Below are 24,520 nucleotides of genomic sequence, written 5' to 3' on the forward strand. Positions count from 1 at the left end.
GGGATCAAACTCGTGTCTCCCCAGTGGATCATGCATTGGCAGGGGGGCTCTTTACCACTGAGCCACCAGGGAAGCCCTGGTTGGGATCTTTCTTGATGCAAATATTACTAAGTTTCCCTAGTCTTGCAGGTGTAGGGAATCAGAAGCATTGGAACGAAGGGCTTCCCAAAGATTTATTTCATTCCTCAAAGTGTACTTCATTACAGATTCTAGTAATTTTGTTTGTAGCACATTCATTTGTATTCTGGGCCAAAAGTGACATAGTTTACTGATCTATCTTACTCTTCTTATGGTCCCTTCACTATATCTTAGCTAATGATATCAAACTTGGAAGTATAAAGTAATAAAAGACTATTTCTGCCATCTATCCTTTTCATTAAGCAGACCAGCCCTCTGCCAACACTTCCAAAAAGAAAGGACTTTCTGCAGAGACAAGTTCTTTTGTGCCCCATAAGCAACAGAAACACAAAAATATCCAGTCCTTACCTGGGATGCTGGTTGTTTTTGCAGAATCTTTGGAGAAAATACTTGCATTATCTTCAGTAGTAGTAGGTGCCTAAAAGAAAAATTCCTCACTGTGAGCCTCTTTCTGCAGATTCCACCATCATTCAGGACCCAGCTCGGGCACTATCTCCTCCTTCCCTTCCTGCCTGATCCACCCATGGCATTCCTTTCTCTAGCTCATGGATCTCTCCTAGTCTGACCTGTCACTCTCAACTTACTTGTATCTATAGCTTGCCTACTCGGGGTGGGGATTTCTTCCCACATGGCTCTCCACCAGGAGCTTAAGGGCACACCCCTTCCACAGAGGAGATACTCAATAAATAACCTGAAACAGCAGATGTATTATGGGTCTGGTGCCAGGGCATGGGTACTACCACTTACTGGGAAAAGCTCAAGCTAGAATCTTGGATCCACCTCTTACTAGTTACGGAATGCAGGGAAAATTTCTTAATCCACGTGGGCATCAGTTTTCCTCCCTTGTAGGCATGACCATGGGCTTCCCAGGTGGTGCCAGTGATAAAGAACCCGCCTGCCAATGCAGGATACATAAGAGATGTGGGTTCAATCCCTGGATTGGGAAGATCCCCTGGAGGAGGGCATGGCAACCCACTCCAGTGTTCTTGCCTGGAAAATCCCATGGACAGAGCAGCCCAGTGGGCTATATAGTCCTTGGGGTCGCAAAGAGTCAGACATGACTGATCAGCACAGGCATGATCATTCGGGCACCCAAATCTTGGTGATGATAAGGATCAAATGAGGAAGGAGATGCCAGGCTTAGAGCCTAGTGAGGCATGGCAAGTTCTCAGCATCAGTTCCCTCCACCCTCCAGCCCCGTGAGTGTGGCTTCACCCTGGAACTCTTTCCGCTGGTGCCTGGACAGTCCTACATCCAATATGGCCAAAATGCAAGACCCTGGCTCCTTCCCCATGCTGCCCAGCTCCAGGGGTGGCTGAGCCTCCCCGCTAAGCATTGAGGGAATTAAGGACCAGGAGAGGAGATGTAGTTGAATGGGAAATTGGATTACACAAGGATTTGTTAAGCAGCTTCAGAGGTAATCCTCTTTTCAGAAAATTATGACACCAGGAATCCATAGGGGAAGAGCACAGATACACAAGCTAAGCTACTGGTGATGCCCAGAGGTACAGAGATGAAACAGCAGTCACCAGACACACAGAATTCAGAGAGCCGGGCCAGAACCGATCCACACTTTACGCGGCCCACGTCACTGGGACAAGAGAACCGCGCTTCCCCTGCTTTACATAGGTGTGCGTTACAGAGCCCCTGCATTCAGACTAGTTGCTCACAGCCACGTTTCTGGTAAGTGGTAGAGGTGCAACTGGGGTCAACGTCTGCCTGACACCAGCCCACAGCCCTTAACTCTAGGTCCTGTTGCCATGACCCTTTTCTAAGAACGTGAGCTCACCTGCGTGGAGGTGGGCAGCTCGGTCGTAGCAGAACTCCTGGACTCTGTGGATAGAAAAGTCATTATTAATGATTCATGAACCCTGAAGTCCTGACTGATGGAATAAAATTAATCACAATGAATCTTATGCTGAAAACAAGCAACTATCCACCCCTAAAGGACTAGCCATATCAATTCTGATATAATGATACATTGCAATAGTCTTTAAAAATATTTCAGAAAATATAATGTTAAATGAAAAATGTAAGACAAGACAAAGCCCATATAGTGTGATCCAAAGTTTTGCATGCGGTGTCCTAAGTTGCTTCAGTCATGTCCAATTCTTTGCGACCTCATGGACTGTAGCCTGCCAGGTTCCTCTGACCATGGGATTATCCAGGCAAGAATACTGGAGTGAGTTGCCATTTCCTTCTCCACAGGGATCTTCCTGACCCAGGGATCGAACCCAAGTCTCCTGCGACTCCTGCATTACAGGCAGACTCTTCACCACAGAGGCACCTGGGAAGCCCATGTTATATGATATACCGTAATATATATTCTGAATACTCATTGGAAGGACTAAGGATGAAGCTGAAGCTCCAAAAATTTGGACACCTGATGCAAACAGCCAACTCATTGGAAAAAAAAGACTGTGATGCTGGGAAAGACTGAGGGCAGAAGGAGAAGAGGGTGACAGAGAATGAGATGGTTGAATGGCATCACCAATTCAATGGACATGATCTTGGGCAAACTCCGAGAGATAGTGAGGGACAGCAAAGTCTGTCATGCTGCAGTCCATGGGGTTGCAAAGAGTCAGACTTGACTTGGCAACAAAACAACAACAACAAATATATATTCATACACAGAAAGAAAAAAAAAGGAAGGATATACAGTGCCAGATATAAGCACCATTAACATTTTAATCTCCTTTATGCTCCTTTTTGCAATAAAAATATGTATCTAAACAACAGATTCTCTAGGACTTTGCTGGTGGTCCAGTAGCTTAAACTCCACACTCCCAATGCAGGGGGCTCAGGTTCGATCCCTGGTCAGGGAGCTGGATCTCCTATGCTGCAACTTAAGATCCCACATGCTGCAACTAAGACCCGGCTCAGCCAAATAAATAAATACATTTTTTTTTAATTATGTAACAACAGACTCTCACTGCCTGGCTGGATTTAATATACTGTGCCCGAGAAGGGAGGTGGACTGGGCACCCTCCTGGGCCCCTCCCCTTCCATGGGAACCACGTTACTGCAGAAACCCCCAAGGCTGCAGAAGGGCAAGTATCAAAGCGAGAACGCTGACACGAGGCCTGACTCAGCCGCAAACGTGGGCCCGAGGGACCAGGCACTGAGTGCTCTGGAGTTTAAAATATTTTCTTTTCAGTTCATCATTTTTCCATCAAGAAATTAAAAATACCACAGAACCAGTTTATACAAAGATGTCGAGCCTCCCTGAGTCAGGAGTAGAAAGACTAGCAAGGGGCTGGAGGAGAGGGTGACCCTTCTTCTGCTCAGGACAGAAATTTCCAGAAGGGGCGTGCCTTCCCCAGGAGGGGAAAAACACCACACACCACACACCACACACCAGCAGCACTGGAAGGGACACAGGAACGTGTTCACCCTCCGCCTTGTACACAGAGCCCAGAGAGGGAAAGCAGCTTCTCCAAGGTCACAAAGCAACTTAGCCCCAGACCAACCTTGGATAAATGGGAGGGACACAGTCTCTTATTCTTCTGTGTTCTTCCCAGCCCAACCAAACAGGGAACAATTAGACTCATAGCAGGGGATGACTGAAGGATTAAAGGAGGGTATGGGGATGCTAGAATGAAAGCTAAAACCAGGAGACAGGGACAACTCTACATAGGAAATATGGTTGACCGTGGATGGTCATTCAGTCCAGTGGTTCTTAAACCCAGACATGTTCAGATTCCTCAGTGGTCTTTTAGGTCCAAACCTTGACCTATAGCCTCAGAATCACCATGGTGAGTTTCAGCCATCAGGGCCTTTAAAAGATCCCTCAAACCCAGAAAGATATTTCAGGAAGAAAGGGAGACCAGTATACTTTTGACCCTCAGCTCTGATCCCCAACATGATATGAGGTCCAGAAAAGGATGTGTAACCTTTGGTGGCTCAGATTTCCAGAGATAAAGTAGGAATTTTCTCTCAAATAGCCCAGGAATGTTACCAGACTGAACAAAATTTTTCCAACACATAGTTAAGATTGTCTTATATAACAAGACTTTTTAAAAACCTCCCTAGGTGACAATAGTGTCAGTATCCCAGTTGTGTCCGACTCTATGTGGCCCTATGGACTGTAACCTGCCAGCCTCCTCTCTTCATGGGATTCTCAGGTAAGAATGCTGGAATGGGTTGCCATTTCCTACTTCAAGATAGATGACAACGGGAACCCCTGCCTCAGACCATTTGTCCCCCAAGATGGAAGGTGTATTGCTATTACTAATAAACATTTCCATTTTACAGAAGAAACTAGGGCTCAGGGGAAAATAAGTTTAATAATCATATTACTAACTGCATACTAATAAAATATCACTAGTACTTCTACCATTGACCTTGGTGGACGCTCACTCTACTCCAGTTCCAAGTGGTTCTTTGCCTACGTGATGTTCATAGTATCTTACAAGGCAGGTACTATTATCACAGGTTTACAGACACAGGCTCAGGAAGGCTATAAAACGTTAGCAACATCAGAGAACACATTTTTTCCGTTTAGACAAGAGTATTTTATATTTCCTAGTGTTTCACTGCAGCGAGCATGTGGAATGAAAGAGGGGAAGGAACTGGCATTCCCTGGCTTCCATATGCCCCTGTGTGCCAGGAAGTAACTGGCATAAGGACAGCGGTGGTGGTAATGAGACCATAATGTCAAATGCTTGACATTTACTGAGGGTTTACTATGTGCCAGGCACCATCTTACCTATAATACTTTACACAAACTAATTTAATTCTCACAACAGTACTCTGAGTATTCTGAGATCGGTATTAGTACCACTCTCACTTTACAGATGGGGAAAATGAGGCACAGGGAGGTTAGAAAGCTTGCCTGAAGTTTTGTAAGAAATAAGTGTTAAAGCTTTCTGACTCCAAGAATAAACTTTTTTCCACTTTATTTAAAAAAAATCATCTCTAGATTGCACATTTCTCAAATTCAAGGACTGTATCTTACTCATCTTTGTAAACTCACTACTTAACCTGCATCTTGCTGAAAAACTGTAATTAGTAAAATTTCAATTATGGAAAATCACCTGGGAAAAAAAAGACTGATACATTAACATCCAACACTGAGTGTGTCCCCATATTAATATTTCCAGACTGGACGATGTACTTTTATATTCATAACAAAGTGAGTGAATGAATGACCATATCCAGTAAGTGAGACTAAGAGAAACTACCTGTGAGTTTTTTCCACATGAGTTTTTAAAACAAAAGACTTATTTCTGTTAATTTGAAAATGGGTTTGGGTTTGCTTACTTGGGTTTTGGAATAGAGAAATGCGATATGAAAGATGGCAGAGGCCCTCATACCAGATTTGCAGCTTTGGTCAAGGCACACAACTTCTTTTAGACCTTGTTTCTTTGTTTCTAAGGAAGGGGGTGGCTTCCTTCTACACAGGTCACCTCAGATCACAGGCTAAAGGACCTAGCACGCGCCCAGCACACAAAAACATCTGTTTAAAAGCTGACTCTAAATTCAGAACACAGAACATAAAACATTTTCTAACACAATACTTTTAAATTGTATATCATGACCAGTTAAAATACGGGCTACTAGGCTCCAGGCTCGGACTACAGAGAGGGAACACAGGAGGGGGCCGGGATAAGAAGAGGCCAAAGAAAGAAAAAGGAAGATGAAGGAACGAGGGGAGAGGGACGAACCACAAAGCCATTCATTCACAGAAGGGGGTAGGGTGGAGACACAGGGACCCACAAGCTGAGCGGCGCGCCAGGCAGCGCCTCCACTCTGAACTACACACCTTCCCTCACAACATATAAACCACCAACCAGAAAGCTCATCACAGTTCCTCCACTTGTGTGGGACTTCCCTGGTGGCTCAGACGGTAAAGTGCCTGCCTACAATGTGGGATATCTGGGTTCAATCCCTGGGTCGGGAAGATCTCCTGGAGAAGGAAATGGCAATCCACTCCAGTATTCTTGCCTGGAAAATCCCATGCACGGAGGAGCCTGGTAGGCTACAGTCCATGAGGTCGAAAAGAGTCGGACATGACTGAGCAACTTCACTTTCACTTTTTTCCATTTGTGCAGAAAAACAAATAAGCCAAAAACCTCACACTGAGGAGCTGACAATCTCCTGAGGAGAAATAAATCACCTCTACCCGGGCCCCAGCACCACCCAGGACAGTCTGTGGAGAAGTCTACTAGTCTGAGGCCAAATGAGAAAAAGCAAAGTGGATAGCTACATAGCTTAAGTGTCTTCCTTCTGAGATTAAGCCCTTGTTTCTTTTTTTTTTGGCTAAGCCCTTGTTTGATCCTCTTATGAAATGAGTGACGGTCAATGGCAATAGCTACTTTTTACTTGGGCTTCCCTGATGCTTAGATGGTAAAGAATCTGCCTGCAATGCAGGAGACCTGGGTTGGATCCCTGGGTCGGGAAGAGTCCCCTGGAGAAGGGAACGGCAACCCACTCCAGTATTCTTGCCTGGAGAATTCCATGGACAGAGGAGCCTGGCAGTCGAACATGACTGAGCGAATAAGCACAGCAGAGCACTTTTTACTTAACCATTTAATTTTAGGTCCTTACTTAGCAAACTGAAAAGCTGGTGACCTTCTTGGGTACCCAAAATTCTCTTTGAAATTTTATAGAAATCCCAGGTAACTTTCAGCTATGCACAGAAATGGAGCAGGTAGGGAGGGTGTGGAAGGAAGTGATGCAGTGGTGGGCCCGGAAAGAAGGTGGATGAAGAGGCAGACATGAGTGCCACAGTGCTGGTCCCACCGGAGGGGAAGAGGCGAGTGAGGGCCAGGCACGAGGGGTGGTGGGCAGGCAGCCGGAGAAGGCCCTCTGCTCCAAGCTCAGGAGTTTGAGCTTCACCTGGAAGTTAAGGGGAGTCATGGCTGTAGACCAGGGAGTAACATTCAGGCTTGTGATCTAGAAACATGCCCATAGCAGTGGCGTGGAGGACACCTGGTGCTCTCTCACCAGAGACAGAATTCAGTTTCAGGGATCCTTGTAGGAACTCTGTTGAGGGACATCCCTGGGTCCAGTGGCTAAGACTCTGCACTCCCAACGCAAGGGGCCCACATGCTGCAACTAAGACCCAGGCACAGCTAAATAAATAACAAAAAGAATCCTGCCAACATGGGATAAAAACCTGAGCCAAGGGAGAGGGTGGTCTGGCCTGCTATCCTGGGCATGTCCTGGCTCAGAGAGCGGGCTAGATGGTAGCATCCATCGCCAGACAAAGAACACAGGGAGGCTTGTGGTCCAAGCTCTGGGCAGAGTAGAGACAAGAATCCAGAGCTCAAGGGACAGATGTAGCCTGAAACACAGGTGAATTGCTAGCATCTGGTATATACTTACAGGTGCCAGGCTGGGTGTGAACTGCTGTCCAGCGAGTTAGTCCTCTCAACCCAGTGAGGCAGGGGTTTGGTTTGGAAGTTTTGAAGCAGGCATATCATTCCCATCTGAAAACTAAGCAAACCTGGGCACTTCCCTAAGGCCCTACCGGGAAGGGGGCAGTGCCAGCAACCAGAGCCCAGTCCGCCCAGCGACGACCACTGCACCCAGTGACACGACAAGGCCGCACTGTGGAAGGGGCACGTGGAGTCGCCGTGGAAAACGGCACAACAGCAGAGTCAGGGGATGCCCAGGGAGGGGTGAAGGGGCACGATCTCTTCAGAAACGTGTCCCCAAGTACTCTTTAACCTGCACAACTTCCCCTCGGGGCGTGCCGAGGGAAGGAACGCAGTGAAGTCCCCCAGAATGGGACGACTGGAGGGTTTGAGGTGATCGTATGTGGCTGAAGGGATCAGGCCAGGGAGGCCCATGTGCAGCCCAGCCTCTGGGTCCCCCAAAGGCCATGTGGACGCAAACCTCTAGCACCTCCTCAGCAGTGTGACTCCCAAGAATGGGTCCACGCTGCTCACTACCTGTCGCAGGTGGTTCTTAATATTTTCCAGGTGTCGGTGAGCAGGGTGTGAGAGAGAGTTAAAGGGATTCATGAAAGCAAGAAACGACCCTCTTATGCCTAATGGGCTCTTCCCTAGCATTTTGCCCCAGCTTGCTGTGCAAAGGGTCCACGGGCTTGCTGGATGCCAGCCCTTCCAGTGCTGTCGGAGAGGACAAATGTGAGGAACTCCCGGCCTGCAAAGAGCAGCTGACCATATCAATGTGTAACCTCTCCTTCCTGGCCGGACATCAGAGTGACATCAGCCCTGACAGGCAGGGACTCCGTGATCACTGTGGCAGGTGCTGTTGGCCGTCACCTGGCCTTCCTGGCCAGAGCAGGGACCCCAGAACTGTGTGACTCACTGCCCTGCGCTCAGGCTGGGACCCTCGCTGCCTCTGCAAGACTGTGTGCAGCCAGGTCTCGGCCTCAAGGGGGCAGCACTCGCTGAAGCCCCGGCTCTTTAGTCCCCTCCCCACACCTTTCCCCCTCACCCCCTCTCTTTTCAGGCCTTCCCCCCCCCCGCCCCGGCCCCCTCGGACCTCCCACCCACACACCTGTGCTCCAGCCAGGCCAAACAGCCCTGCGTTTGCGCACAGTCCATGTCCTTGCACGTGCTGTTCCCGCTGCCTATAATCCCCATTGGGAAACCCCTACAACACCCTGCAAGACATAACGCAAATGTCACCTCCTCCATGAAGCTCTTCTTGCTCTTTCTAAACTGCCCGGAGTGTGGTCTGCGCCACAGCCTTATCAATTACAGTGGGATGCCACGCCAGCCCCTCCCCCAGCCCACCCCCGCACATTCTATCACTGGGAAAGCCTTCTCAAATACCCATTTCACATTCCCCTCTACATTCCGATTCAATGAGTCCAGGACTGTATCCAGGGCGGCAGTTCTAGGATGTCCACAGCCCCGCTCTTTTTATCCCAAGGGCCCTGGGCTCAACAGTTGTGGCCCACAGGCTTAATCGCTCCACAGCACGTGGGATCCTCCAGGGCCAAGAACCAATCAACACTGCACTCAAATTACTAATCCTCCTACACTTGCAGTGCTAGTTATTATCTCTAAGAAATGTTTTATTCTCTAAATTCATAAAAACTCTCCAAAGGGGACAAGACAGGTCACGTCATCTCCATTTTACAGAAGACTGAGGCTCTGAGAGGTAAACTAACGTTACCAAGGTCATACAACCCGATTTCCTGGTCCAATGTACTTCTCTTGGCCTCTGTGTCAGGACCTCCACACCTAGTCAGGGGCATCCTACCTGTCTGGGCTTTAGGGATGGAGGCAGGTCTTTGGGGCTAGAAAGCCCATCAATGTAGTATCTAGTGTACTAATACGTCCCAAACAGTCAAATAACTCTAAAACATATGTAACCTCAGTAAAACATACATAACCTCCCTCTCATTTTCCAGAAGCGCTCCCCAATTTCCAACCTAAATCTCTCTTGCCTAGGAATAATCCAGGTTCCTCTTGCTCTGCCCTCAGTGGAAACGGGAGCAGCTGGTTTCTCCCTTGGCTATATTCACCACTGGGGTTTTGAAGACCCTCCCCTCAAAACCCACACAGATACAGAATAGGAGCTCAAACCTTTCAGCTGCTTATGTGAGAAGTGGTCAAAAGAGTTCTGTCTGAGCTTACGTGATCACTGTAGCAAGTCACGGAAACCTGAGGTTGAACAGTCAAAGACATGTGCCTACCACACCGTCCTCCACTGGCCGGAGAATACAACAATTCAAAGAGGAACAACCACAGATGAGACCAGCTTTGAGGGAAGGTCACCAGACAGGTAAGGAATCCACAAGCCATCCCATTTTAACAGCCTGGGAACAGAAGCACAAGCAGATGCGAGTCCCCTGGAAATTCCAGAAGCATTCAGAGACAGCAGACTAGCAGACTTATCAGGGATTACCCTGGAGACCAAGGCCCAGTGAGACCAGAGTTGGGTTCACATGAGAAAGAATTTTCTACTTGAATAGATAGTTCTCCCAAAAAGATATACAAATAGCCAGTAAACACATGAAAAGATCCTCAACACCACTACTTATTATGGAAATGCAAATCTAAACCACAATACCATTGTGGACACAGTGGGGGAAGGAGAGTGTGGGACAGACAGACAGCAGCATTGACGTATATAGACTACCATTGTAAAATAGATAGCCAGCGGGAAGCGGCTGTGGAGGAAAGGAACTCAGCTCAGTGCTCTGTGATGATCTAAAGGGATGAGAGCGGGTGGGGGCGGGAAGGAGCCTCAGGAGGGGGGGAATATGTGCGTACTTAGAGCTGATTCACTAGCACAACTTTGTAAGGCAATTATCCTCCAATTAAAAAATAACCCCACAATACCACACCCATACGGACAGGTATTAAGAAAGAAAGAAGTAAAGAAACAGAAGGGAAGAAGAAAGGAAGGAAATACTAAGCGTTGACAAGGATATGAAAAAAATAAAACCCTGCACATTGCTGATAGGAATGTAGGAATGTACAAAGGTGCAGTCCTTCAAAAAATTACAAACAGAATTACCATATGGTGTAGCAACTATGCATCTGGGTATATATTCCAAAGAACCGAAAGCAGAGATCAAAACATATTTGTACAGCCATGTTCATAGCAGCATTATTCACGACAGTCAAAAAGTGGAAGCAAGCCATGTCCATCTACGGATGAATGGATAAACAAATTATGGTATATACATACAATGGAATATTATTCAGCCTTAAAAGGGAAGGAAATTCTGACACAGGTTACAACAAGGATGAATCTTGAGAAAGTTATTCTAAGTAATACAAACTAGTCACAAAAAGACAAATACAGTATGATTCCACTTACATGAAGTACTCAGTGCAGTCACACTCATACAGACAGAAAGTAAAGCAGTGGTTGCCAGGCATTGGCGGTAGGGAGAAATGGGAAGTTACTATTTAACAAGTATAGGGTTTCAGTTCTGCAAGATGGAGAGCTTCTGGAGCTGGATGTTGGTCAGGGTGGCACAACAATGTGAGGTGTTTAATGCCACTGAACCACATGTTTTAAAATGGTAAGTTGTAAGTTATTTGTGTTTTACTACAACTTTTAAAAAAAAGAAAGAACTTTCTAACAAAACAAGATTTTCTAAAGCTATCTGTGACCATCCAAATTAAGTGCTTGGGATAAAAGGTAAATAGGTGCAGCCTGTATCCAGAACATTTCCACCACACAATGTTACAAATGATTCACTCCCCTCGCAAAGGCTCCTAAGGCCATATTAATGTTTGGTATTCAGCATATTTTGGCTCAAAGTATATACAAACCGAAGACAACTATGGACAGGTCAACACAATCTAGCCTGAAGGATGTTCTGATTTATTTAAATGACCTTTCTAAGTAGGATAGAGTAGTTAGGCTTCCCTTCTTGTCCAGGTCTCATCAGGAAATAAACTTTTGAGGATAGGGTCCAATAGAAAGCTGCTTCCTGCTCTTGATGGACAGAAGAGGGGACAGCAGTACCTGACTCTGCTTGAGCCTGCACTTGACATTGCCTGCATCCAACTAAGAAGACACCCTAAGCCCCAAGCCCACTCCTCTGGCTCTCCCAGGACAGGAAGAACAAGGACTACATACTGCAAAGCCAGGGCAGAGGAAAGGCCATCTCATCACATCATCCATTCTGGGGAAAGAAGGCCAGCCTATGTATAGGTCTCCTGGAAGCCAGCGACAGAAAAAAGTGGCAGAAGACAGAAGAAAGGGCTGGGTCTGGACAACTTATATCATTTCTGTCCTCTCTTTTTTATCCATACATACTCAATAAAAGTTTTCTTTTCTTCTTTGCTGTGTCATGTGACAAGTGGGATCTTAGTTCCCTGACCAGGGATCAAATCCGAGTCTCCTGTACTCAAAAGTGTGGTGTCTTAACCACTGGACCGCCAGGGAAGTCCCTATTATTTTTTAACTGCCTAGTATTTAAGAACAACTAATTTGGTCCAGTTATACTGCAGGGCTAAAGAGATCTGACACAGAAGCAAACCTGGAAACTATTCTATAATAAGAACACTGGGAACAGTGGAATGGGCTGCTAATGAGCTCTCCATCTCTGAAAGCATTTAAGCGGAGGCTGGGCTCCCACTCTTTGGTTTGTAATCAGGGAGATTCCTGCACTGGATGTAGGTCTATTAAATCCTAATATTTCATAGGAAGGAGTGAAAAGATAATGTCTCATATTATTTTCTTGGGGGAAAAAAACACAGCCATGTTAGTTTGTTGTTCAGAGAGGAGGGGACAGAAGAACTAAAAACAGCTTCCTCTAGCGAGCAGGGCTGAAAATGGGAAGGGGTAGGACAAGAGACACTGGTTATTATTATAAGCCCTTTTCTGCTTCTTTGCCATGAGCATGTATTAATTTGATAAAAGTTTTAAAAGTTAAAAAAATAATTCCCATGGGTTAAAAAAAAAACATTAGTCATGCAGTTGCTAAACAATAGATTTTCCAAAAATATTTAATTACATGGGAATACTCATGAAATTTGATATATAAATACATAAACACATATAAATATACCTAGAAAAGGAAAGAAGTATAGTAAAATGTTCTCATTGGTTTTCTCTAGGTGATCAGAATACCGGGAGTAATTATTCTTTGTATTTTCCTGGAATTTTTCACTAATCACAGTAATTACTCACAAATGATCATTATTACCTTTAACAATTTTTTTCAAGTAAAAAGCATTAGTAACTGTGGTAAATTGAATATAGCTACAAGTTCTTCGCCGTTCTTCCCATCAAGTTGTGGAGTGGATCTCCCCTCTTGAGTCTAGGCTGGTCTGCTGAAAGATGACAGACCTCAGGGAGACGCAAGGGCCCCCTCCACCAGCCAGCGTCGACCATCAGACGTGGTAAACTGAGGCCATCTGGGACAGTGCAGGCCTGATGCAGCTACTTTCTCATTCAGGCCAGACTGGCACAAGAGCTGCCCAGCTGACCATTTTTCAAAATCTTGAGCAGATAAATGGTGTTGTTGTTTAGCTGCTAAGTCATGTCCAAATCTTTTGCAACCCCATGGCCTGTCCTCTCTCCATGGGATTATCCAGGCAAGAGCACTGGAGTGGATTGCCATTTCCTTCTCCAGGGGATCTTCTCAACCTAGGGATCAAACCTGCATCTCCTGCATTGTAGGCGGATTCTTTACCACTGTGCCATGAGGGAAGTTGGACTTGTTACATCCATCCTAAGTTTCTTCAGTCATGTCTAACTTATTTGCAACCCTATGGACTGTAGAAGAGCCCACCAGGCTCTTCTGTCCATGGGATTCTCTAGGCAAGAATACGGGAGTGGGTGCCATGCCCTCTTCCAGGGAATCTTTCTAACCCAGGTATCGAACTTGTGTCTCTTACATCTCCTGCACTGGCAGGCAGGTTCTTTACCACTAGCACCACTTGGGAAGACTTTTTACACAGCAACAGACAATTGATATAATAACAAAGCTGACACGCTCAGTTATCACATACCTGTCCAAGGGATGCCGGTGACCTCGGGGCTCCACTCGCTCCACAAGCCATTGCTAAATTCCTCCTGGGCCCGAAGCTGCACCACATGCCTCATGCCACTCCAGGCATCACGGATGATGCAGTGATACTGGAGATCCTTGATCTGTGGGTGAGAGGCACAATGGCCTCTGGGGTGGAACCTAAGCGGCACCTGTTAGCTCCACAGGGGCCTTGGAGTTCTCAGACACCCCCAGTCCTTCAGGTGCTCCCTCTTTCAGGCCCAGTGGGCAACTCAGCTGGGCAGGAGGCTCACAACAGGTGAAGTTGCCCTCGGGGCCAGCAGGAGCAGAAGCTAGGTCACTGCCCCTGCCCCCGGGCACCACGAACCTGCCAGCACACCCTTGACTTGCAGGCAGCCCATTTCTCCCCCCAGGTCACACTCTCGCCCTCAGAAATTGGCCCATTAAGAGGAAATTGGCCTGGCATTATTATTCCCACTTTATAAGTGAGGCAGCCAAGGCTCAGAAAGGTTCCAGGATTTTGGAAAGGCCATGCAGGTAGTGAGCAGCTGACCAGGACCCAAAACTCACTTTTTTCTTTCTAGTACCCATTCTACCACCCCTGAGTATCTAAGGATTCTTCACTGTCCAAGAGGAAAAGAAAAATTTACCATCAGTGTTGTGAATGTCTTCGACTGTTCGGTCCGGTATCGGAGCTCGAAGTGTAGCCTATAGAAATATGAGTTCCAGGAGGGGGGGTCTTGCCAGGTGACACTGAGCCAGCGGGGGCTTCCGTCCACGGGGCGGACCGTGATGTTGACGGGTGGGTCGGGCTGCACTGTGGGAAAAGGGAGCGCGGCTCCTGTGCGGCGGCAAGCGCGGTGCAAACGAGGGACCCGGGAAGACGGCAGACCCCCAGCAGGCAGGACCCCACCTCCAACCCCCCACCACGTCCCCCCCACATCCCTGCCACAGTCAGACCCCGGGCAAGTACAGCACGAGAGGCTTTACCAGCTCTCCAAACCCTTCACGAGGCCACTCCAAAGTGCATGAGGAACATTAAATTAAAAAAAAAAGAAACAGCTGAAGGGCAGAGGGAGGCCTAAAGGGCTCACTTACAGAGATCGTAACCCTCAAATGTTAGGGGGCTGCTGGACTTGTTCCCGGCGCTGTTGGCGACACACAGGGACACTACGTATAAAGAGCTGTCTCCCTCAGGGACAGCCAGCTGGCAGGAGAAGCGCTGGGCCTCGGGGGAATACTGGCACGGCTCCTGGAAGTCTTGCACCGGACTGTGGAGACAAAGCGAGGGCGGCTCGCTGTCAGCCGCGGCACTTACCCGGGACCGGGCCGAGGAGGGGGCCGTGGTGAGACGCCGAGGCTCTGGGGTCTCAGCCCCGGGGGTGGCAATCTCCGCTCCACACACCAAGTAGCCCTTGGGGTCTTGAGTAAATTCTCCAACCTCTCCAAGCCTCTGTTTTCTCCCTCGAAAACGGTAATGTTAACAGTACCCGCCTCACAGGGCCTTTTAGGATTAGCTGAAAAATGAGTGTAAGGCATCTAGCTTAGCCCCTGGCACCGCCGCCAAAGGGGCTGAACTAGAGGGCAAACTCAATCGCCGTGGCATCACGGAGGCCGTGCATTCAGGCTCTCTGCCAGGCCCTGTGCTCGGGCCACTGCGGGGGATGCAGAAAGGAACCAAGAGGCCCCACCCCGGCCCCAAGACACTAACAAAAAAGACCTGCCCTCAGAGGACTAGGACAGCCAGTGGAATGCCATTCCAGAAGCTCGAAGTGCTGGAGGGGTTTGCAAGATGATGGGAGTGTTTCTGGCAGATGAGCCCAGAAAGGATTTCTGGGTGATAGAGATATCGGAGTTGAGTCAGACACTGTCCCACCTAGTCTGGAAGCCTGAGACTTCACCCACGTATGACATGTATGGGCCTGTGAGGCCAGGGCAGCAAACCACCTCACTGCCACAGGACAAATCACCGTCAACCTCTGATTTGAGTCTGAACCCTAGGCCCAGGACAAACTCTTCTCTTCTTAGAAGCCTGCCCCCACCTTCCCGGTCTGAGTTAGGGCCTCCCTCCCCTCCCTCCACCATCACCCAGGCATCCATCCCACGGGACTGTGGTGTGTCTCCTACAATCTGTGGGGCCTAAGAGCAATGTGTGTTAATCGCTCAGTCATGTCTGACTCTGCGACCCCATGGACTGTAGCCCTCCAGACTCCTCTGTTCATGGAATTCGCCAAGCAAGAATACTGCAGAGGGTTGCCACTCCCTTCTCCAGGGCATCTTCCCAACCCAGGGATCGAACCTGGATCTCCTGCACTGCAGGCAGATTCTTTATTGTCTGAGCCACCAGGGAAGCCCTAAGAGCAAGGGCCAGTCTTTTTTTTTTTTTCTTTTTGGCTCACGCAGCACAGCATGTGGGATCTCAGTTCCCCAACCAGGGATCTAACCTGCACCCCCTGCATTGGAACCGTGGATTCTTAACCACTGCCAGGGAAGTCCAGGGGCCCAGTCTTTTTGCCTCCTGTCTCTCCTTCAGCCTAGTAGAGCACCCAACCCACGGCAGATGCTGAACTTGACACACACTTACGGAGAGAGTGAGCAAGCATGTGCAGTGGGGCGGGGGTGTGACCGCAGGCACACACACGAGGAGAAAGAGCAGAACACACAAAACCTCTTTGTGTTTCACCCTCACAGTCCCGGGATGGGCCTGAGTGGGTTCTGGGGGGACCTGAGGCTCTCGCAAGGGCTCCCCATTCCCCCTTCCTCACTCTAATGTAGACAGCCCAGGAGAGGCGGGTAGATGTGCCTGAGGCTGCTGTCAGGAGGAGGCTGTGAACCAAAGCGCCCTGTCCTCTTGCACTCTGCCAACACACCACAAGTCTTCTAGTCCAAGTGTCAATTGAATAAGCTTTCCCTGGGCTGGTCTGGGCAGCTGCCGGCCACTGTACGGAACGTCTCATCTAAGCAGAAATGCCTTCCAGGTCCCAGACAATTTATATCCTAACTCAGCTTCAGGTTGTGGAGATTCCTGACCCTCCCCGACTTGGAACGTGAGCCATCAGTCCTAAGGGCAGCTGCGTCATGTGCAGACGGGCAATCTATACACATCTGTGCAGAGACCAAAACACAAATGTCACCACCAGGTGACTCTCTGGAGACGGGCACAAGTGCAGACCGAAACACCCTGATGACATCACTGCTCGAATTTTTCGGTACTCTGATGATTGCCAGCTCAAACTCAGTGATAAACATCTAGACAAAGAGGACCTTTGGACTTCCCAGGTGTCACAGTGGCAAAGAATCTGCCTGCCAATGCTGGAGATTCAGGAGATGTGGGTTCGATCCCTGGGTGAGGAAGATCTCTTGGAGGAGGGCATGGCAACCCACTCCAGTATTCTTGCCTGGAGAATCCCATGGACAGAGGAGCCTGGTGGGCTACCATCCAAAGGGTCGCACAGAGTCAGACCCGATGGAGTGAGCACTCAATGGGACCTTGGCTCTGGGATAGAAACAGAGAAAACTGCAGAGGTGTGATCGTCCACCTGCTCCACATCCATGCCTGAACTCATTCCACTTCATGCTGTTAGAGCTGAGTAATATTCCACTGTAAATGTGTACCACGATTTCTGTATCCATTCATCTGTCAATGTGCTGTTAGGTAAAGTGTCCAAAGTGGCAGTTAAAAAGCAGCAGTTAAAAGGCAGACAAAGAAATTTAAAAGCCCATGAAAAACAGAATGAAGGGAAAACCTACAGCCAGGAGCTTCAGCAGGAAAAAACATGCCCAACATGCCCCCTTCTCTAGTTGATCTCGGATACAAGCCCTGTTTGACACGGGCAAAACAAATCAGACACGGAGGACGGCTTTGGGGAGGGAACAAGGACATAAAAGAAAAACTTAAAATAGGGCGGCACCACTCCTATGGGGTCCGTCCACTCTCACATCTTGGGAGTGCATTTTGTCATGCCCCTTGTTTAATAAGTCCAGCCTGAGTGAGCTTTCTAGTCTGTCATTTTAACTCTTTTACTACGACAAGACAAAGGACTGAGCAAGGAACCGCATCTGACAGAGCCATCTTCTGGTGCCACAGGGACCACGAACCAAGTGTGACTTCCTGCCCCACTGCCCCCAGCTCCCTCTCCCCATCTATCACCACTTCCTCTCACCCACCATTATGATGGAAAAACCTGATAAGCTCACCATCTGGACTGATGAGGAGTTGTCCTTCCCCACCCAAGGACATCTGTGTCTTCTTAAGAGCAACACCCAAAACCTTTGTACTTTGAATGAAATGAGATAGACTGGGGTTTGATTCCTGGCAGCGCTACTTACTAGCTGGATGACCTTAAGCAAACTAATCAGCCTCTGTGGTCCACAGTTCCTCCATCTGTTCAGGAGAAAAATATCTCCCACCCCTCCACCCTGGCTATTGTGTGGACAGGACAAATAGTGCAGCGCCGTGACCAACACAGGATGTGCGTTCCTGGTGACGTCTCCCTCATTCCCTTCTCCTCAGTTTAAAGTCCTTGTTGTTCAATCACTCAGTCGTGTCCGACTCTTTGGGACCCCATGGACTGCAGCACACCAGGGTTCCCTGTCCTTTACATCTCCTGGAGCTTGCTGAAACTCATGTCCATTGAGTCGGTGATGCCGTCCAACCATCTCATCCTCTGTCGTCCCCTTCTCCTCCTGCCTTCAATCTTTCCCAGCATCAGGGTCTTTTCCATTGAGTCAGCTCTTCCCATCAGGCGGCCAAAGTATTACTTTCCAGTAACACTTGGGAATCACTGGTCAGCCAGTCCCACCGGGCTCCTCTGAGAGCTCCCCCCCTCGCCATCACTCCTGGAGCTTCAGGAAGGATGGAGGAGACAGACACACTGCCCAGCCAAGATACTTACATCTTTCTCACCAGTAACACAGCCTTGGTGGTCAGGGATGGAGGGCTCCGAGGACTCCACTCACAATTCACCTTACTGAGGGGGCTCTTCTGGACGCAGGAGAGCTGGGGCTTCTCTGGGGGAACTGGAAGGAAAGAACAGAGGCTGAGAAGGTAGCACATTTCACCTCCTTCCTGGGCTCACCTCCCTTCTGAGGGGGCTCTCAGCTCAGCCCTGCCACCCCACCCTGCCCTGGTGCCAGCCTTCACTACAGCCAACAGCCAGGCACAGATCTTACTGGGCTGGGAAATGAAAGGACACCAAAGTCCTCATGTCGGGCTAGGAGGTGGGCAAGTGAGGGGAGGCACCTGGGAGGCTAACTTGCCGAAAGGGGAGCACGACTTACAGGAAAAAAAAAAATGGGGCTTTGGAGTTACACTGGTTGTGTGGGCAAGTCCCAGTCTCCCTTCAGTTTTCTAATACAAAGTTAAATGACTGAAAAATGATCATAATAATACTGTTTTCTCTCACTGGGACATTGGGAGGATGATGCAAGACACCAAGAAATAAAGTCCCTCAGCACAGGGCCTGGCACATTGGGCATCTGACTCTAGGGTGTCTTATGAGATATGAGGGAGCTAGGAACCTGCTAATTCTCACAATAAGAATAGTTCGTTTGAGAGCTTACTATGTGCCAGAGTTTTTAACACCATATGTGTGCACACACACGCACTCATTTAATCTTTACAATAAACCTGAACTAGGTTAATAAAATGAACCTTATTTTACCAACAAGGGAACTGAGGAGCAGAGAAGTTAAGCTGTGAAGGAGGAGGATTCAAACCCAGGCCCCTTGTCCCGGGACCCTCAACCCCTAAGCACCCAGCAAGACTGGAGAGACGGCATCTCCTTCAGCCAGCCACCCCCACCCAGCTGGAAGCTCGGCCAGCCTCACTGGCAGGCGTCACTGGGCCTTTCCCCGAAATGCTTGGGCCAAGGAAATGACAGGAATTTAAAGGGTCAAGTGGGGCATTTCTCCCTGGAACACGCGAAGCCATGCTGGGAGCTGTGAGGACGCCACTCACCATCCACCACCAAGCGCACGCTCCCGGCTGGGTGGCCTTCCCGGTAGCATGAATAGTTTCCGGAGTCGCTGAGCTGCACGGACTGCAGAAGCAGCTGCCTTCCCACGCCAGCCGGTCTGCCGTGGTGCAAGCCTGTCATCTGATTCCTGAGCACCCAGTGAACTGTGCCATTGTCCTCTGGTCCCCCACCTGGGCAGGTCAGGGTGACACTGGCCCCTGGCACGCTGGTCAGCACGTCGCTCGCCACCTCTGCCAGGGGAGAAGACACTGGGTAAGACCGCAGCAACCCGAGCAAGGGACCTCATTTCCAATTTGGGAAGCCACAGAAGGTTCTGGTGCTAAACATCTGGCCCAGGCCACCATCACCCCCTTCCTGGGTTATAGGAACGGCCTCTCAGCCCCCACCTGGGCCATCTCCACCCAGCTGCTCCACTGAGCCTCCCAAAGAGGCTATCTGGTCACCCCGCTCCTTTGATTGGCAGTCCCTGCAAGGGCCTGCCATCGTCCATAGCAGGAAGTCCAAGTTTAGAGGCCAGCCCACAGGGCTTTCCACCACCTGCCCCCTGCTGACCTCTGAACCCTCACCTAGCCCACTCAGCCTTAGCAGGGATGGAGCCCCTCACCCACAGGCGCCCGGGCTCTGCTCACACTCACCGCCCTTCCACCCCGACCCCCATGCTACCTCCTCCTGTTGCCCATCTCAGCCTATATGTCGCTTCCCCACAGGCCTTCCCTCAGCTGCTTTAGGCCCCCATTCTACCTCCCTCACCACATGACCTCTCACATGCTGCCTTTTAATTACCAATTTCATATCCATCTTCACTTCAGTACTCCAAGTGCCACAAGAGTAGGTACTTTGTTTCGTTCTCTGCTATATTTTGGTGCCTAGATTGTTGCCTGGAACCCAGCAGTGGCCCACTGAGCACTTGATGCATGTGTAAATGAACGTAAGGATGAAGGCCAGGAGCCCAGTGGGATGCATGAGTACATATGAAGTCTCAGAATCCCGGGGTCTCCGTGGTAAGTGGCCCATTTTACAGACAGTAACCAAGGCACCAAGGAATCAGGAGACTAGTCCAAGATCACCAGTAACTTATCGACACAGCCGAGATGCAAACCAGGTCTTCCAGCTCTGTTCAGTGCTCCCTCCACTTCCACCTATCTATCAGACCATTTAAGGCCATGCTATTTTTATTCTAGGGACAACATTGGAAAGTAAAAGAAAAGAAATGCACTCCCTTGAAAAATATCATTAATGCTATTCAAGGCAAGGATATTAAAGATTAAAGGAACAAACAAACTTTTTTTTTTTTAAGTATAGGTTAAGGGGTTTCTCTGTGGCTCAGACAGTAAAGAATCCACTTGCAATGCAGGAGACCCTGGTTCGATCCCTGGGTTGGGAAGATCCCCTGGCAACCCAAGGGCATGGCAACTCACTCCAGTATTCTTGCCTGAGGAATCCCATGGACAGAGGAGCCTGGAGGGTTACAGTCCGTGGGATCACAAAGAGTCAGACACAACTGAGCGACTAACACTTTCATAGGTTAAACAGATTCACAGCATCTAAGATTTAAATTAGTCTAACCAGCTAAGGAAACTGAAGCCAGGGAAAACAGCAAGTTTTCATGTTAAGCACACTTGGTCCTCCTAACCAAATGTGTGGTCATTTATTAGCAAACAGAAGCAAATTCTGGTCAAAGATTGCAAAAAGGCCCAGCAACAGTGTTCCCCCCAACCTGCAAAGCTTTCTTGCTTAGGAGGCACTCTTAATCTCACTCTTGGCCAATGTCCTTCCTCCCGCCAAGGCAGCTGTCAGAGAGGAGGGACTAAGGATAACTGACTTCCAAGAAGACGACACTCCCAAAGCCAGCTGGGCTGGCTGTCTAGACAGACCCCGGCCAGAGTCCAGGAGCCAGGGACATGGCCACAAAAGGGACAGTGACTGGGGATTTCCCTGGTGGTCTAGTGGCTAAGACTGCACACCCAATGGAGGGAAGCCGAGTTTAATCCCTGGTCAAGGAACTAGATCCTGCAAGAATTTGCAAGCCACAAGTGAAGATCCTGTGTGCCACAACTAATACCTGGCACAGTCAAATAAATAAATAAATGTGGGGGGGGGGGGAAGGTGGAGGGGACAGCAATAGCTTCTCTCCGCCTATACAGACTCCCTTCAAGCTTCCTTCTCACCTGATCACTTGGAGCCTGAGATCCCGACCGTGGCACCCTCTGCCCCAAGACCCGCAGATAAGGGACACATACAAGGACAGGATAGCAGCCTATCACCTAAGGTTTCTTTCTCTTCACTACCAGAACCTTGGACTTTGGGTGAGAAAAATGGTTGCATCTCAGCATGCAGCCGAGCAAGTGTGGGCACGTTCCTTACACCCTCTGCCTCACTTTCCCCCACTATGGGCCAAATGACCTACATCCAACGAACATTTGAAGAGGCCCGCAGAGCCAGGCACCAGTGAAGAGGATGTAGTTAGGCAGTAGAGAGACCCTGCCCTCAAGGATAAGACATGTAAGATGAATTCACTCCTGGAGAACTGGAACAGAGAATCCAGGGCTCCCGTGAACATCACAGTCCCTAGAAGACCAAGTCCAGTGACTGAGGTTACCTCCATGCCCACAGGGCTTAAAAAAGGTATAAGAAGCCATAAGTACACCTTTCACACATAATCTTTATTTTTTTTTTCACACATAATCTTTAGTAGTATATTTTCAGCATTTCAAATATCATTTTTAAATGTGGTCTATGATACTGAACACATGCAAATTTATATGTGTAATGTACAAGAAAATTATGAAGCATGAAACACCCCTGAGCTCCTGCCAACCAAACCACTAGCATTATTGGCTCTGAAGTTCCTTCCGTGCTTCTGAATTCCCCAGTCTCCCTGCTCATCCAGTGTTACATTTGAGGCATATCATTCTCTCACTTTTACTTTTTAAAATTTATTTTTATATATTTTTGGCTACACCGGGTCTTTGTTGCTTTGTGCGGGCTTTCCTAGCTACAGTGAGCGGGGACTACTCTTCATTTCGGTGCACTGGCTTCTCATCGCAGTGGCTTCTCTTTTTTTTTTTTTTTTTGCAGTGGCTTCTCTTGTTGCAAAGCACAGGCTCTAGAGGGGTGGCACGCGGGCTTAGTTGCTCCTCAGCAGGTGGAATCTTCCCAGACCAACGATCAAACCTCCATCCCCTGCATTGGCAGGTGGATTCTTATCCACTTCCCACCATCAGGGAAGTCCACTCCCTCTCTTTAAAAAATAGGTTCAGATTCGCTATTCGTGGATCCCTAAATTGTTCTCAACTTTGTGTGATATTTGAAATTTATATAGACTGTAGATAGTCTTCTGTGACATGCTTCTGTCCTTCATTATGTTTCTATGATTCGTGCAACTACAGTTATTTGTTTTCACTGCTGTGTAATAGTCCATTGGCCAACGATATCATTCTCCTGCTGAGGGAGGTTTTAGGTCATTTCCAGTGTTCTGCTATACTAAAGAGTGTGCTATCAAATTTCTCCAATGTGGCTCTTGGCGCATTTGCCCAAGAATTTCCCTGAGTAAAACTGCTGGTCCCAGTGTGTGTGTGTATGTCACACATGTCCTTTTCCTTCACAAGTGACACACAGTCCAAACCATTTGAATCTGGCGTGCACCTGATGGAGGTTATGGCCGGCCACGTCCAGTCCACATACTGAATTCCATCTGTGCCTGAATGAGGTTTAAAAGACCCATCAACACTTTGAACCACTATATCAATACTTTCACTTCTCCATTTTCTACTTGATAAAGCAGCTAAAGAACATAACTGAACATGGATGTCAAGTTCATGAAAAAATTACCAACGCTGTAGGAACAACGATGGAAACACTGTCAGGAATTCGCCGGTGGTTCAGTGGTTAGGACTTCACACTTCCACTGCACGGGGCACCAGGGATTGAGCCAAGCTTCTCGGTGCAGCCAAAAACAAACAAACAAAAAAAGATGGAGACACTGTCAAAGTAGAACAGTCTTCTGGTGGGTGGCCCCGCTGGGCAGTGCTTACAACATCCCTCCATCAGTTGATGAGCGGAAATTGAAATTCACATGGAACCAACACACAATAGACTTTCAAAAGTGCTTGGAAGTCCAAGCAAGGGTCAAGGACCATGGCAGGATGAGCTTGCCTTGGTGCTTTCCACACAGCACTGTCTTTAACTATATATAGGTCTCCATCCCCAATCATGAATACGAGACTGTGAATTCTAGGTAACACTCATCAGAGAACTCAGTACATGCTTAATAAATGTTCAATATAGGGCACCAAAGAGGTCCTCACAGGGTCAGATTCTGCACAGTGAAAACTTCTAAGAGCCCCTGTCACAGAGGACATAGTGGTCTATGTGGTATTCCTCACGTTGTGCAGTGGGCAGGCCCTATACTACAGACCAGAAGACCCAGCTTGTCACAACCAGGAGATGCTGAGGAAGAAAACTAGGAGCCTAGAACCAGAAGGGACTCTCTTTTCTGCTTCTGCCTTTGTCAGTTCCAAGAAATACGTTTCTCTGGTCACTTCCCTTACCCCCAGTTCAGATGGGAGCTCTTAACACCAGCTTGAACAATAGCAGGGGCTGTTCTGTTCCTGAATTCACGAACAATGGCCAGAGTATCTGGGCAGCTCAGAGAAATCGCAAATAAAAAGACTTTTTTTTCTCTTCTGCTAAAGCAGAGCTTGAGGAGCGACATAATGGTCACTTCCTCTGCCAAGGAACTTGAGTAATGGTTTTCTGAATCTTTAAAACTGAGTCACTATTCTTTTTTAATGGGGAATGATTAATTATAAACACCCATTGGCAAGCATTGCCTGTCCCTGCCCTTCTTCAAAAAAATATATTTCTTCTCGAACCTGTGAACAACACTGTGTTAACTATGCTTTTGAAAGCATTCTGTGCTCGATCGTCACAATCAAATACTCAGACAGCAAAGACCACAAGAAAATATACTTGCTACTGTCAGAGTGGGCAGGGCCGCCCC

The 24,520-nt window shown here is 48.4% G+C and overlaps 1 protein-coding gene across 1 annotated transcript in view; it reads right to left on the bottom strand.

Moving 5' to 3' along the window:
* The window catches only part of IL6R (interleukin 6 receptor), a 53,391-nt gene that overhangs the window by 13,453 nt on the left and 15,418 nt on the right, over nt 1-24,520 (bottom strand). Inside the window, exons 2-8 of the mRNA XM_043455362.1 lie at nt 19,500-19,748; nt 18,436-18,559; nt 14,639-14,811; nt 14,191-14,357; nt 13,542-13,683; nt 1,928-1,971; nt 487-556 (exon numbers count right to left, since the gene is read on the bottom strand). Coding sequence (XP_043311297.1) covers nt 487-556; nt 1,928-1,971; nt 13,542-13,683; nt 14,191-14,357; nt 14,639-14,811; nt 18,436-18,559; nt 19,500-19,748 — 969 coding nt within the window. The remainder of the gene's footprint in view (nt 1-486; nt 557-1,927; nt 1,972-13,541; nt 13,684-14,190; nt 14,358-14,638; nt 14,812-18,435; nt 18,560-19,499; nt 19,749-24,520) is intronic.

Source organism: Cervus canadensis, chromosome 2, assembly GCF_019320065.1.
Source record: "Cervus canadensis isolate Bull #8, Minnesota chromosome 2, ASM1932006v1, whole genome shotgun sequence".
In the NCBI taxonomy this organism is placed as follows: Eukaryota; Metazoa; Chordata; class Mammalia; order Artiodactyla; family Cervidae; genus Cervus; species Cervus canadensis.